The 14,865-nt window shown below is 43.1% G+C and overlaps 1 protein-coding gene across 4 annotated transcripts in view; it reads left to right on the top strand.

Annotated features, from left to right (window-relative positions):
• The window catches only part of invs (inversin), a 292,265-nt gene that overhangs the window by 156,930 nt on the left and 120,470 nt on the right, over positions 1-14,865 (top strand). For all 4 annotated transcript variants that reach the window (XM_080208441.1, XM_080208415.1, XM_080208432.1 and 1 more), the window contains exon 10: positions 3,591-3,746. In XM_080208441.1, the coding sequence (XP_080064567.1) occupies positions 3,591-3,746 (156 nt within the window). The remainder of the gene's footprint in view (positions 1-3,590; positions 3,747-14,865) is intronic.

Raw genomic sequence — 14,865 nt, 5'->3', positions numbered from 1 at the left:
TAGGCTGGGCGAATGGGCCAGGAAATGGCAAATGGAATTTAATGTTGGCAAGTGTGAGGTGGTCCACTTTGGTAGGAAGAATGGTAGGAAGGACTATTACTTACGTGGCGAAAAACTGCAGCAGGCGACGGTGCAGAGGGACCTCGGGGTCCTTGTGCATGAGTCGCAAAAACCCAGCTTGCAGGTGCAGCAGGTGGTCAGGAAGGCAAATGGGATGCTGGCCTTCATAGCGAGGGGGATTGAATATAAAAGTAGGGAGGTCTTGCTGCAGCTGTATAGGGCATTGGTGAGGCCGCAGCTGGAGTACTGTGTGCAGTTTTGGGCGCCGCACCTGCGCAAGGATATTTTGGCCCTGGAGGGAGTGCAGAGGAGGTTTACTAGGCTGATACCGGAGTTGAGGGGATTGAGCTATGAGGAGAGGCTGAATAAACTAGGCTTGTACTCGTTAGAGTTTAGAAGAATGAGGGGAGATCTCATTGAGACGTATAAGATGATGAATGGGATGGATAGGATAGAGGCGGAGAGACTCTTCCCGCTCAAAAAAGACAGTAGGACTAGGGGGCACAGCCTCAAGATAAAGGGGAGGCGGTTTAGAACGGAGTTGAGGAGGAACTTCTTCACTCAAAGGGTGGTGAATCTCTGGAATTCTCTGCCCGTTGAAGTGGTGGAGGCTGCCTCGCTAAATATTTTTAAGAAGCGGGTTGATGGGTTCTTGATAAGAGAGGGGATTAAGGGTTATGGGGAGAGGGCGGGAAAGTGGAACTGAGCTACAACAGATCAGCCATGATCTTATTGAATGGCGGGGCAGGCTCGAAGGGCTAGATGGCCTACTCCTGCTCCTATTTCTTATGTTCTTATGTTCTTATGAGTGCTTTCAGATCCTAACCACTTTCTGCATGAGGAAACATTTCCACATGCCATCATTAATTCATTTGTCAATTATATTAAATCTGTGCCATCTTGTTCTTAATCCTGTTACCAATAGGAGCTATTTTTCCCTACGCTGTCTAGTCACCCAGTAATTTGGAATATCTCATTTCAAATCTCATCTTGGCCTTCTTCTCCAGGAAAATCAGTCCCAGCGTTTCCAGCTTATCTATGCAACAAAATTCCTCATCCCTGGAACCATTTTTGTGATGTCGTTCTGCACTGTATCTAATGCCTTCGTCTCCAGTTGAGGCTTAACCAGTAACCAGCGTTTTATACAAGTTTAATATAACTCTGCCCTTAAAAGTAAAGCCTAGGAAGCTGCTTGATTTATTAGTTATTCTCTCAACCTGCCCTATCACTTTCAATGACTTTTATACACCCATCCCTTGTGCATCATCTCCCACTTTTCGATTTTAAATTCCACCTGACATTTGTCTGCTTATTCTGCCAGTTCATTTATGTTGCATTGCAGCTGATTAGCTTCAGATTTTAATTGGCTTTTGGTGGTTGTGCCTTAAGATACTTTGGCCTCAAGTCTAGAATTCTCTCCGTAAAGCTCTCCAGCCCGCTTCTTCCCTTTTCTCCTTTAAGACATTCCTTGAAACCATGATCATATTAAATACTGGAGCAGCTCGAATGGCATACTCCCTCTCTTATTGCCCATGTTTCTACAGTTATCTCTTTGAACAAACTTTTATTCATCAACCTTAATATTACATGGCTCGGTCTCGGATTTTGCTTTATAATGCACCTTAAGATGTTTTATTTTGTTTAAGATGCTACGTGAGTACAAATAGTTTTTGTCGATTTCTAACCAAACATATTTTCTTTGATTCATATTATTGGCCTTTCATGTCTCCATGTCTACATGAATGCAGCTGTGAAACGAACGTCAACAAAGCAACCCCACCAAGTGTTTACATTTGAATAAAATGGTTTGTTGTGTCTCTTGTTGCCCTGAGAAGATGACAGTGAGCCATCTTCTTCAGCTGCTGTAGTGTAGTAGTTTGATACAAACGTGTGTCTAACCAGGTCATTTCAGAGGGCATTTATGAGTCAACAGTTTTGGCATGGGCCTGGATTCATTTATAAGATAGACCAAGTAAAGAAAGTAGGTTTCCATCCCCACATGGCATATCAGTTAGCTTCATTAATGATTGCCTTTTACTGATAGCAGCTTAATTCCAGATTTTTGAAACTGAATTCAGATTCTCAGACCACCATGATTATATTTAAACTTTTGTTGTCTGGACCATGTTTAGACTCTGAATTGTTTCAGCAACATAACAACCAGACCACCATGCCCATGAAGAAAATTAATGAATTTCATTCAGTCTTGAATGCGATTTTCTTTTTGAAGAAATCTGCGTGCACATTTGAAGTACCGCACTTGATAAAGTTTACACACAAGAACACAAGAAATAGGAGCAGGAGTAGGCCATCCAGCCCCTCGAGCCTGCCCCGCCATTCAATAAGATCATGGCTGATCTGTCGTGGCTCAGTTCCACATTCTCGCCCTCTCCCCATAACCCTTAATCCCCTCTCTTATCAAAAACCCATCAACCCGCGTCTTAAAAATATTTAGCGAGATAGCCTCCACCACTTCAACGGGCAGAGAATTCCAGAGATTCACCACCCTTTGAGTGAAGAAGTTCCTCCTCAACTCCGTTCTAAACCCCTTTATCTTGAGGCTGTGCCCCCTAGTCCTACTATCCTTTCTGAGCGGGAAGAGTCTCTCCACCTCTATCCTATCCATCCCATTCATCATCTTATACGTCTCAATGAGATCTCCCCTCATTCTTCTAAACTCTAACAAGTACAAGTCTAATTTATTCAGCCCCTCCTCATAGCTTAACCCCCTCAACTCCGGCATCAGCCCAGTAAACCTCCTCTGCACTCCCTCTAAGGCCAAAATATCCTTGCGTAAGTGTGGTGACCAAAACTGCACACAGTACTCCAGCTGCGGCCTCACCAATGCCCTATACAGCCGCAGCAAGACCTCCCTACTTTTATATTCAATCCCCCTCGCTATGAAGGCCAGCATCCCATTTGCCTTCCTGACCACCTGCTGCACCTGCAAGCTGGGTTTTTGCGACTCATGCACAAGGACCCCGAGGTCCCTCTGCACCGTCGCCTGCTGCAGTTTTTCGCCACGTAAGTAATAATCCTTCCTACCATTCTTCCTACCAAAGTGGACCACCTCGCACTTGCCAACATTAAATTCCATTTGCCATTTCCTGGCCCATTCGCCCAGCCTATCTAGATCCTTCTGTAGACTCTCCACACCCTCCGCACAATTTGCCGTTCCACCAATCTTGGTGTCATCAGCAAATTTCGACACCATACACTCGGTTCCCTCCTCCAGATCATCTATATAAATGGTAAATAGCTGAGGCCCCAGCACCGACCCCTGGGGCACTGCACTAGTCACCATCCGCCAATCCAAATAGCACCCATTGACCCCCACTCTCTGCCTCCTATTTGACAACCAATCCTCTATCCACGCTAACACCCTACCCCCAACTCCGATATTGAATTAAAATTTTCTATGTTGTAAAGGTAAGAAATTCAATCCCTATGTGTGTATTGTTTAAATGAAGTGTCAGAATGTCCATTTGAAAATAGTTGATTTCAATACTTTTTCCTTTCTGTACATCTAGCTCTACACGCTGCAGTCCTGTCTGGTCACGTCAGCACAGTGAAGTTACTGTTGAAATACGGGGCACAGGTAGATGCCATGGATGTGATGAAACACACACCACTTTTCCGGGCTTGTGAGATGGGCCATAAAGAAGTGATCCAGACACTCATTGAAGGTTAGATTTTGCTATGTTGCCAATAGATACCAATGATTTCTTAAAAAAAGAAAAAATCCCTATATAGCTGACAGAAAACCAATGGACAAGAATTCAAATTTTAAAACATTTACAGTAACAAACCAACTAGAATCAACATGATTCAAATATTAATTTACAGGTGAAGGGCATTTCAAACAAAAAGTTAAGTTTCAGTATATGGGACCACATGCAATTGCACAATCTTTCCAACTCTGCCTCTATTTTGTAAGATTGTGTACTTCCCATCCAATTTTTTTTGGCTGAGTGGTATTCGCCAACAGCTGCATTGTATCCCCAAGTCCCAAGATATGAATACTAACAACAAGATGCATGCTGATAAAGACCTTGTTCGCTCAGGTCAAGATAGTTCTGACAGAAGCAATGGGTCTTTTCCAATCCACAATCCCTTGTCCTTTCTGTCTTCCATTCTGTCTTTTCCAACTGGATAACACATACAGTAATACAATCTCTGCTCTATTCTCAGAGGTCTACTTCAACAACACAATCTGTTTATCTGTTTGAAGCCTGCTTATCCCCAATGCTATTAATTTTCTATTCACCCGCTGCTTCTTAACTTGTCATCCCTATGGCAATTCCAGGTCGCACAGGCATTTCTTTGAACCTGATGTCATTATCAAGGGGGAGGGGGCGATTTTCCCAAATAAATTTTAGGAAGTGCTGAATTCATGGGAAAACTGGTTTTCCCACAATCACGATTGTTTTTTTTCAGTGCAAGTTCACACTTGAATCTCCCACACTCTATTGGTCACAATTGTAAATATCTTTAAAAGATAGGAGGTCAGGGCCTATTCATGCTGGAAGCTGACTATTCCGGGCATCTGCACATGTGCAGTGTCCCCTATCTGTCAGCCCGCAGTTTGCTGGTCAGCTCGATTGCTGGCCGGTGTGGGACCCTTGCAGAACTGTCCCCTCCACCCTATCCCCTTGCCCAATCACAGCTCCCATGACCATTCCTGGGTCAAGCTCAACAACATCCCCCGCCCCCCTGGTCCCAGAGTATCCCGATCTCCAGCCTCTCACCCCAGCAGTGATGACAGGCACACTCCCCAGGCCACCCTAATCACTGGCGCGCACCCCCCCCCCCCTGCCCTGACCAATCCCCGTGCAGAGTTGCAGCGGGATCCCCACCAATCATCACTCCTAGGTCTAGCCCCTTGGCAGGGGCATGGGCACTTTGCTTCTTGGGCAGTGCTGGGGACACAGGCTGGCAGTGCCATGGTGCCCATGCTCAGGGGCACCACTGCCCCGCCACCTGACCCCCTGGGAGGACTGATTGCCCCCACCCCTTCATTCCAGTGACGTCATCCTACTACTTCCCCGAAAGTGGGGAGCTAGTCTGAACCCCATCGAGTGAAATTGCACTGATGCTAATCACATTTAAAATAGATATAAATGACTGTTACCGCCAATTTCCAACATGGTCCTGACTGCACTGGATATACGGTGCTTGGAGATGCATGCATGATGGGGACACATGCAAAAAAAGAAAGAAGGATGGAAGGAGATGAAGTCCTTAATGCGATTACTGTCACGAGAGAGGTAGTGCTTGATAGACTAATGGGACTGAAGGTAGACAGGTCCCCGGGACTGGATGGAATGCATCCCAGGGTTCTGAAAGAAATGGCAGAGGTGCTAGCGGATGCCTTAGTAATTATTTATCAAAATTCACTGGACTCCGGGGAAGTGCTGGAAGATTGAAAAACGGCTAATGTTACGCCACTGTTTAAAAAAGGTAGCAGACAAAAGGCAGGGAATTATAGGCCGGTTAGTTTAACATCTGTAGTCGGAAAAATGCTTGAATCCGTCATCAAAGAAGAAATAACTAGGCATCTAGAAAAGAATGGTTTGATCAAGCAGACGCAGCACACGTTCGTTAAGAGGAAGTCGTGTTTAATGAATTTATTGGATTTCTATGAGGATGTGACTAGTGCGGTAGACAGAGGGGAAGCGGCGGATGTGGTGTTTTCAGATTTCTAAAAGGCGTTTGATAAGGTGCCTCACAAAAGGTTGCTGCAAAAGGTTAGGGTGCACGGAGTTGGGGGTAAGGTGTTAATGTGGATAGCGGATTGGTTGCCTAATAGGAAGCAGAGAGTAGGAATCAATGGGTGTTATTCTGGTTGGTAGTTAGTGACTAGTGGAGTGCCGCAGGAATCGGTGCTGGGGCCTCAATTGTTTACCATTTACATAGATGATCTGGAGGAGGGGGCTGAGTGTAGGGTGACGAAATTTGCTGATGACACGAAGATGAGTGGAAAAGCAAATTGCGTAGAAGGTGCGGAAAGTCTGCAGAGAGATCTGGATAGGCTGAGTGAGTGGGTGAGGACCTGGCAGATGGAGTATAATGTTAGCAAATGTGAGGTTATCCACTTGGGTAGAAATAATAGTAGGAGGGATTATTATTTAAAAGGTGAAAAGCTGCAGCATGCTGTGGTGCAGAGGGACCTGGGGGTCCTTGTGCATGAATTGTAAAAACCCAGTCTGCAGGTGCAGCAGGTGATCAAGAAGGCGAATGGAATGTTGGCCTTTATAGCGAGGGGGATAGAATATAGAAGTAGGGAGGTCTTGCTGCAACTGTACAGGGCACTGGTGAGGCCGCAACTGGAGTACTGTGTGCAGTTTTGGTCGCCACATTTGTGGAATGATATATTGGCCTTGGAGCGAGTGCAGAGAAGGTTCACTAGGCTGATACCGGAGATGAGGGCGTTAGCCTATGAGGAGAGATTAAATAGACTGGGTCTGTACTTGTTAGAGTTTAGAAGGCTGAGGGGGGATCTTATAGAGACACATAAGATAATGAAAGGGATAGATAGGGTAGAGGTAGAGAGATTCTTCCCACTTAGAAAGGATAGCAGAACTAGAGGGCACAGCCTCAAAATAAGGGTGGGGGGGAGGTGCACAATTTAGATTGGAGTTGAGGAGGAACTTCTTCACTCAAAAGGTGGTGAATCTCTGGAATTCTCTGGCCGTTGAAGTGGTGGAGGCTGCCTCGCTGAATATATTTAAGTCACGGGTAGATAGGTTTCTGATAGACAAGGGAATTAAGGGTTATGGGGAGAAAGCGGGAAAGTGGAACTGATCCACTTCAGATCAGCCATGATCTTGTTGAAATGGTGGGGCAGGCTCGAAGGGCTAGATGGCCTCCTCCTGCTCCTATTTCTTATGTTCTTAAATCCCACGAAACAGCCCACACGTGATTCCCCTGGCCCACCACACTAAACACTTAGCGCGGTGTGACGGGAGAATCATCCCTAGGTCTTGAACTTGTTCAAGGCAGATTTTGACATTAACTACAGTAGCTTACATTTATAGAACACGTTTAATGTTCTGAGATGCTTTGAGTTGGAGCCAAATTGAGCAGGAATAGAATGTTTTAGTTTGGCTTTTCAAGGTGAGATGAGGTGTTACAAGGGAGGACATTCCAGAGAGATGTGCCACTGAATGTGGAGCAGATGGAGGTGATACATATGAACAGCATTGGAAGTTCAAAGTGTGAGCTCAGATATATGCGGCTGGAGGAAAGTGCAACGGTGTGAAGTATTGAAACAAAGAAGTAAAGTAGGGCATTGGAAGCCAATGGAAGTTGGCAAGATTAAAGCAATAAAGGAGCTGAGCTTTGTGTAGTCAGACAAGAAAGATCTATTGAGCAGAGTTTGTGGAGGGTGGAATTTGGAAGGCTGGTGAGGAATAAATGTTACAAGTTCACTTAATCAGGGATACTTATTCACTCTTACCATGGATCATTAATGTTAGCTGGACCATTGGTAAATAAATCCTCAGTTCAACACCTCATTCGATTGAAGACAATTCCAAGAACATGTTACTATCTTATTATTTGCTCTGGAATGTCAGCCTAGATTATGATCTGGAATTTGCGGTTGTAATATCGGTAAAACTGTCCCCGTTCTCTGTCACTGTTCTACAAAACTAAGAGCAACTCCTGACATTCCCGTAGGGCACTTGTGGAAATCTAGAAATGCTGTCTGATTTCCTGCTCCTCCGTGTGATATTGAAGTCTCATGTATGGCTACCAGTCAGAGATTGCTGAATTGATGTGAACTTCTTGTGCTATTATTCTAGTTGTAAGAACTGTTTTAAAAAGTTATGTCTGTTGAATGAGGTCTTGCGGATCTTTTAGTTACAACCTCTGGCTTTCAAAAACTCATTTGATGTTTGTTAAACATCAAATTTCTCCACTCCATTATGAAAATTTCATTGACATTTTGTTTATGATATTTTACCCACTACCTTAATTTCGGATGCATGTCCCAATTTTTTTTTCACTTTCTGGAAAATTGTAAAAAGTTGCTCATTCTTTCTTAATTTGTTGTCCGTGGAAATTCATCAATCTGATTGTTTAGCCTGCTTGATGGCATCACAGTTGCTAGACACCAGAAACTCCCTAATGCTAGCATTTGTAAAAAAAAATGAAACCCATATCACACTTACTAGATCTTTGTGGAAGTTGTCTTTGCAATCACAGGTGAATTTTGTTACTTTACTGCTGACCTCAAAATCTGGGCTTTAGTGTTCAAACCTCTGGTAGTGGATTAAGATCGCTTATCTAAAGGTGCAGTACAATTAACTGAGATAAGCTGACATGAATAAGCTATAATTACCCATAATATAATCAATTTCACACACCGTTTCTTGAAAAAACAAGTTTTCTGTTATGTGCAAGTTTAATATGCATTTTGGATTGTATGTACAAATAAAGTAAATGCGTTAACTGGTTTTGCCCTGTAAGTAACTAAGTATGTAATGATGGTTTATTAGTGCAGTTTCTGAGGTAATGGGCTGGAAATGACATGATGATTACATGGCTCCATGGGCAATGAGATGTTTATTATGGTAATTCAAAAAGATTTATGAACAGTGTTATGGCATTTTTTTTCAGAGTTAAGTACGCACCATAGAATGTTTAAGGAACCATAGAGAAAATTCCAGAGCCTCTGATCACAATTATTTGAAAATCTTTAAATGAAAGCTATGACAGAGGACTGGAACGCTTTCTGCACTCCAAACGGGGAAAAAGGGAATCTATCGACTTACCCATGCTAATGGATACAAGTCTGAATGCTGTGATGTAGGATAACATTAATTCTTACCTCGGAAAGCACAACTTAATTAAAGACAGCCGACCCATATGTGTAAGATACTTGTATGATAGTAAAAGCAATATAGCAACATAGATAAGAAGCAAGCTAAATGACAGAAAGCAGCATGTTGTGGTTAATTAATGATTTTCTTAACTGCAGAATGGTCCCAAAACATCAGGACCAATGTACTTCATGTATAATGACCTGTGCCCTCGCCAACTCCTACATGACTCGCCACTATTTTCTCCTACCACCAACACACCACCTAAACCCCCACCCCTTCCAACATAGAGCTGGGAAAATTCAGCCCATTATATCTATGTTGTCTATTATTCTCCTCCTCTCTGACCCTGCATGAACTGAAATTCAGCATTTAGTGTTGATTCCTCATGCACACCACCATGGGAGATTTGTACATACAAAAGTACAATGTGTTTAATATATGTTAGACTGAATTTAATGTCAGCAATGGGCATTTCATCCACCAGCTGGAGAACTGGTGGGAGACCTGTGACACCTCCTTTGGGGAAGGCGTGCTGTATTAAAGTGGTCAATGTCAGCCCTTTCCTGGGATTAACGATCCTGGGGTGTAAATCACACTCATCAAGAGCTTCTAGCCTTACAGAATCTGGCAGCTGTCCAATGCCACTGCAAGTGGTGCCAGCTGCCCTACAGTTCACTCACTAGAGGCCCAGGGAGTTGTGGGATGAGAATCATGGAAGGAGGAAAAGGCCAGGGGATGGCTTTCAGCTGCCTAACCCCTTTCCAGTGCAGGGTTCCTTAATCAGACACTGAGGAATGAGGAACCCATTCAGCAGTCACAAGCAAAGGCAGCAGGACAGGTAGTTAGGAAGACGTATGGGATTCTTGCCTTTATTAGCCAAGGCATAGAATATAAGTTTAGGGAGGTTGTGATGGAACTGCATAACATGCTTATTAGGCCATGTGATTCCATTAGAAAGGGTATAGAGGAGATAAACATGAAGTTGCCTGAGCTGGAGCATTTTAGCTATCAAGAGAGTTTGTGGTTGAGGGGAGACCTGATCAAAGTGTGCAAATTTATCGAGGTAGATAAGAAGAAACTTGCCTGTTAGTAGAGGGATCAATAACAAGGGGGCATGGATTTACGGTAATGGGCAGGAGATTTCGAGGGGATTTGAAAACTTGGGAGTGTGGAACTCACTGTCTGAAATAGTGGTGAAGGCAGGAACTCTCTCAACGTTTCAGAAGCTTTTAGATGAGTATTTGAAATGCCAAAACATTGCAAGGCCAGAGATCAAGTGCTGGAAAATGGCATTAGAACAGACAGGTCCTCAATGGCCAGCATAGACATGATGGGCTAAATGGCCTCTTGCTGTTCATAAAACTCTGACAAACGCTGCAGAGTTTACCTTTTGGGTTCTCCATGTGGCAACACGTACACTCGCGTAGACTCACGCAGACTCAGACACACACACAACCCATCCCACCCCGCAAGTTGAATACAAGTGGTAGAAGGATAAGGGAAGCTCTTACATAGGCATTAATTGCTCACTGAAGGACTTCAATTAGTTCTTTGGTCAGAGTGCCTTTCAGAAACCTTTGGCAGTCTGGACTTAAAAGCAGTGAGGTGCCCACTTTTGCCTGACTAAATTGCCCTCTGCCTCCAGCCTCTGGAGGCTTTAAATTCTGCCCACTGTTTAACATATTCTTTGCTGTTCAGAAAGCAAATCTTGCTCATCAATGAATTGATTCATTGTAGCACAATTGTTGAATTGTAAATTGAATTGAGGGCAATAGATGACAGATGGTTTTGATACTAGTCAACTTTGTTTACATTTTGGATAAACAAATATTTCTGTACAAATTGATGATGACTTGAGTTTCAATTTAAATTATTTCTCTTTGGTTAATTTTATAATTATGATGTCAATCTTCATTAATTTCACAATTGCTGAATTTGTCATTTTGTTGACAAGAGAGACATCCTATCAAAGCTTTTCATCTTGCATTCATCGGGACTGATTTGCAAGAATACCAAATCTCAAAGGAAACTACAATTTATACTATGTGAGAAGGGAGAGCTGATTGGTTGGCAAGTGGACTTTGGTAGAGGCATTGTCATGGAGAATGCCCCAGGGAACTTTTAACATTTATTCTAATTCATCTACAAACAGAAATCTCCTTTGCACCTTTTTCAATTAAACAAAAACATTTGTTGGTGGTGGGGGGTGGGGGTTGGAGGGGGGGGAGTGAGCAGCCATTCCCTGCTTCATTCCCTGCTTCATTCCCTAGGGCAATGTCTTGACAAATCAAAGTCAACTTGCCTTATTTGAATTTAAACAAAAGCTTGGCAGTTAACTGTTCCCTGATGTACTCTGCATGACAACACGTCTACGAATTAAAATCCATTTGCCAACCAATAAGCACATTCTTCTCAAGTAATATAAATTGTTGTTCACTTTGCAATTGACAATCTTGTGAATCTGTCCTGATGAGTTCAAGATGAAATGCTTTGATAGCACGTCTACTTTATTCAGTAATACTCAAGTTCTGTACAACAAGTGACTAATTTTCATATCTTGACCCTTTTCACATTTCCCTGCACCAAACTTATTGGACATAGGATCTACTCCTAGACTTCTGCCACTGTGACTCTGTATCAGATTCTCAGAAGTGTAGGAGAGCAGCCAAACGTAAGCTAGCTCACATTATTCCCTTTTTCCCGTCATGCGAAAGTGTCTGGCTTCTGTTCACCATTTTCCTTAATATTGTGATTTAAGAACATAAGAACATAAGAAATAGGAGCAGGAGTAGGCCATCTAGCCCTTCGAGCCTGCCCCGCCATTCAATAAGATCATGGCTGATCTGTTGTGGCTCAGTTCCACTTTCCCGCCCTCTCCCCATAACCCTTAATCCCCTCTCTTATCAAGAACCCATCAACCCGCTTCTTAAAAATATTTAGCGAGGCAGCCTCCACCACTTCAACGGGCAGAGAATTCCAGAGATTCACCACCCTTTGAGTGAAGAAGTTCCTCCTCAACTCCGTTCTAAACCGCCTCCCCTTTATCTTGAGGCTGTGCCCCCTAGTCCTACTGTCTTTTTTGAGCGGGAAGAGTCTCTCCACCTCTATCCTATCCATCCCATTCATCATCTTATACGTCTCAATGAGATCTCCCCTCATTCTTCTAAACTCTAATGAGTACAAGCCTAGTTTATTCAGCCTCTCCTCATAGCTCAATCCCCTCAACTCCGGTATCAGCCTAGTAAACCTCCTCTGCACTCCCCCCAGGGCCAAAATATCCTTGCGCAGGTGCGGCGCCCAAAACTGCACACAGTACTCCAGCTGCGGCCTCACCAATGCCCTATACAGCTGCAGCAAGACCTCCCTACTTTTATATTCAATCCCCCTCGCTATGAAGGCCAGCATCCCATTTGCCTTCCTGACCACCTGCTGCACCTGCAAGCTGGGTTTTTGCGACTCATGCACAAGGACCCCGAGGTCCCTCTGCACCGTCGCCTGCTGCAGTTTTTCGCCATGTAAGTAATAGTCCTTCCTACCATTCTTCCTACCAAAGTGGACCACCTCACACTTGCCAACATTAAATTCCATTTGCCATTTCCTGGCCCATTCGCCCAGCCTATCTAGATCCTTCTGCAGACTCTCCACACCCTCCGCACAATTTGCCTTTCCCCCAATCTTGGTGTCATCAGCAAATTTCGACACCCTGCACTCGGTTCCCTCCTCCAGATCATCTATATAAATGGTAAATAGCTGAGGCCCCAGCACCGACCCCTGGGGCACCCCACTAGTCACCAACCGCCAATCCGAATAGCACCCATTGACCCCCACTCTCTGCCTCCTATTTGACAACCAATCCTCTATCCACGCTAACACCCTACCCCCAACTCCATGTCCCCTGACCTTCTGCAATAACCTCTTGTGAGGTACCTTGTCAAACGCCTTCTGAAAATCCAGAAAGACCACATCCACCGGCTCTCCTCTATCCACTGCCCTAATGTTTTAAATTAAAACATTATTATTATGATGGAATCCATGGTTTCAAAGCTGGTATTTTTGAGATATACCCTCGTTGAAAAGAGAAACTGTAAAGGAAACCAACCCTTTCAGGTTTAGGGAAACTAAGACAGGAACTAAGATTGGAAATCAAAACCTCTGGGGAGACTGAAACTGCTTGAAACCATACAAAAAGCAACATAGCCATCAGAGTCAGTCATTGATCCTTGTGGTGCAGTACAGGCAGGCTAGATGGAGGCTAGATCCAAAAGCTGAGAATAGGCAAAAATACAGTATCTTCTGTTACTTGAAGAATACATCAATGTATCTGTGCCATTCAGACTGTGAGAAGCAGAGTTGAGGAGGCTTTGCAGTCGTGTGCTACATTTAGTGAAGACCATGCCCATGGAATTTAGCTTTCTTTAAAGTTGGTTTATTTATTAGTCACAAGCAGGCTTACATTAACACTGCACTGAAGTTATTGAGAAAATTCCACGGTTGCCACACTCCAGCAACTGTTCGGGTACGCTGAGGGAGAATGTAGTGTGGCCGATCCATCTAAAGTGCACATCTTTGGAATGTGGAAGAAAACCATAGCACCTGGAGGAAATCTATGCCGACACGGGGCGAACAGGGCTGGTTGTGCACTTCTCTCAGCTGGAGATAGGCTACGTCTTAGAATAAGGGGAGCTGAAATTCTTTGTGAGGATGACAGTGTTTTGAAGGGCATTAGGACTAAGATTAATGACCTATTAGCTTAGTGGGCTGCTGAACTAATTTGTAAGATCTGTCTTAGTTGTGTTGGCCATTGATTGTGATTTATAGTTTATAATCATCAGCAATTTGCCGATGAATGCATGTTTAACTTGGGTGAATTCTGGGTTTTTAAGTGTAGGTCTTACCAAAGATAGTTTTTAGTGTTTAACAATTGTACAGCAAAAATTATTTTGTTTTAAATTGTGCAAACTTGTACTTCCAATAAATAACTAGGATCTTGGAATTTTTGTTAAATTACTGGTCTCAACTGAAATCATAATACTGTGTAGAATCCTAATCCCCAAAGATCTGTAAAATAGTAAATTATGTTCCAGTAAGTACATTGCATTACCACACACTGCTCACAACCACACACTCCAACACCTATCCCCTGCCACCACACCATTATCCCTAACAGCTCACTGCCACAAATTGAAAGCAATAACCAAATGAAGTGGTTTACATAAGAGGTAGGAATAGGCCATTTGACCCATTCAGCCTGCTCCATCATTCAATAAGATCATGGCTGATCAACCTGAACTCCATCTTTCTGCCTGCTGTCCATGATTATTGACTCATTGTCAATCAAAAATCTGTCTGACTCAGCCTTGGATTTATTCAATGATATGTCCTCCACAGCTCAATGGGCAAGAGAATTCCAAATAACTAAATGACCTCAGAAGAAATTGCTTTCTTATATGGAGGTCTTCCATTATGAAACAAAATGTCTAACAAACTGTATAATCAATACCCACAATTTGTGACTGTGAACTGCTATAAATTATATCAAACTATGAGAAAGATTCCACTTGTTGATTGGGAACAGAATATATCTAATCCAACATTATATCCAGCGATGGAAATTAAAAGATTTTCTTTAATGTAGCATGTTGTTTTGTAAAGAGGAAAAATCATAATAGGTAAGTAAAGATTTTTAAAACATTTGACATTAAGACACTGACAGAACTACTGACAGAACATTGAGTTAAATGACTTTAAAACAGACTTATAAGCTAACAAGAAAGCAATTTGTACCCACGAAATACACTGAGTTTTAAACAAAATGATTATGATTTAAAAATGCATAACTGATATTTTGAATGTATTAATATATTTTTGAGAATCATTGTTCAATTTATCCAAAGGCAGATTGCCGCAAAGCTTCATGGTAAAGGGCATTAGGACAAAGCCATATTCTAAGGTAATACTGAACCCTTGAAAATATGCT

The sequence above is a fragment of the Carcharhinus amblyrhynchos genome, chromosome 2 (genome assembly GCF_965287045.1).
Source record: "Carcharhinus amblyrhynchos chromosome 2, sCarAmb.v2.hapA, whole genome shotgun sequence".
Taxonomy (NCBI): domain Eukaryota; kingdom Metazoa; phylum Chordata; class Chondrichthyes; order Carcharhiniformes; family Carcharhinidae; genus Carcharhinus; species Carcharhinus amblyrhynchos.
This window is presented reverse-complemented; position numbering and strand designations above follow the sequence as displayed.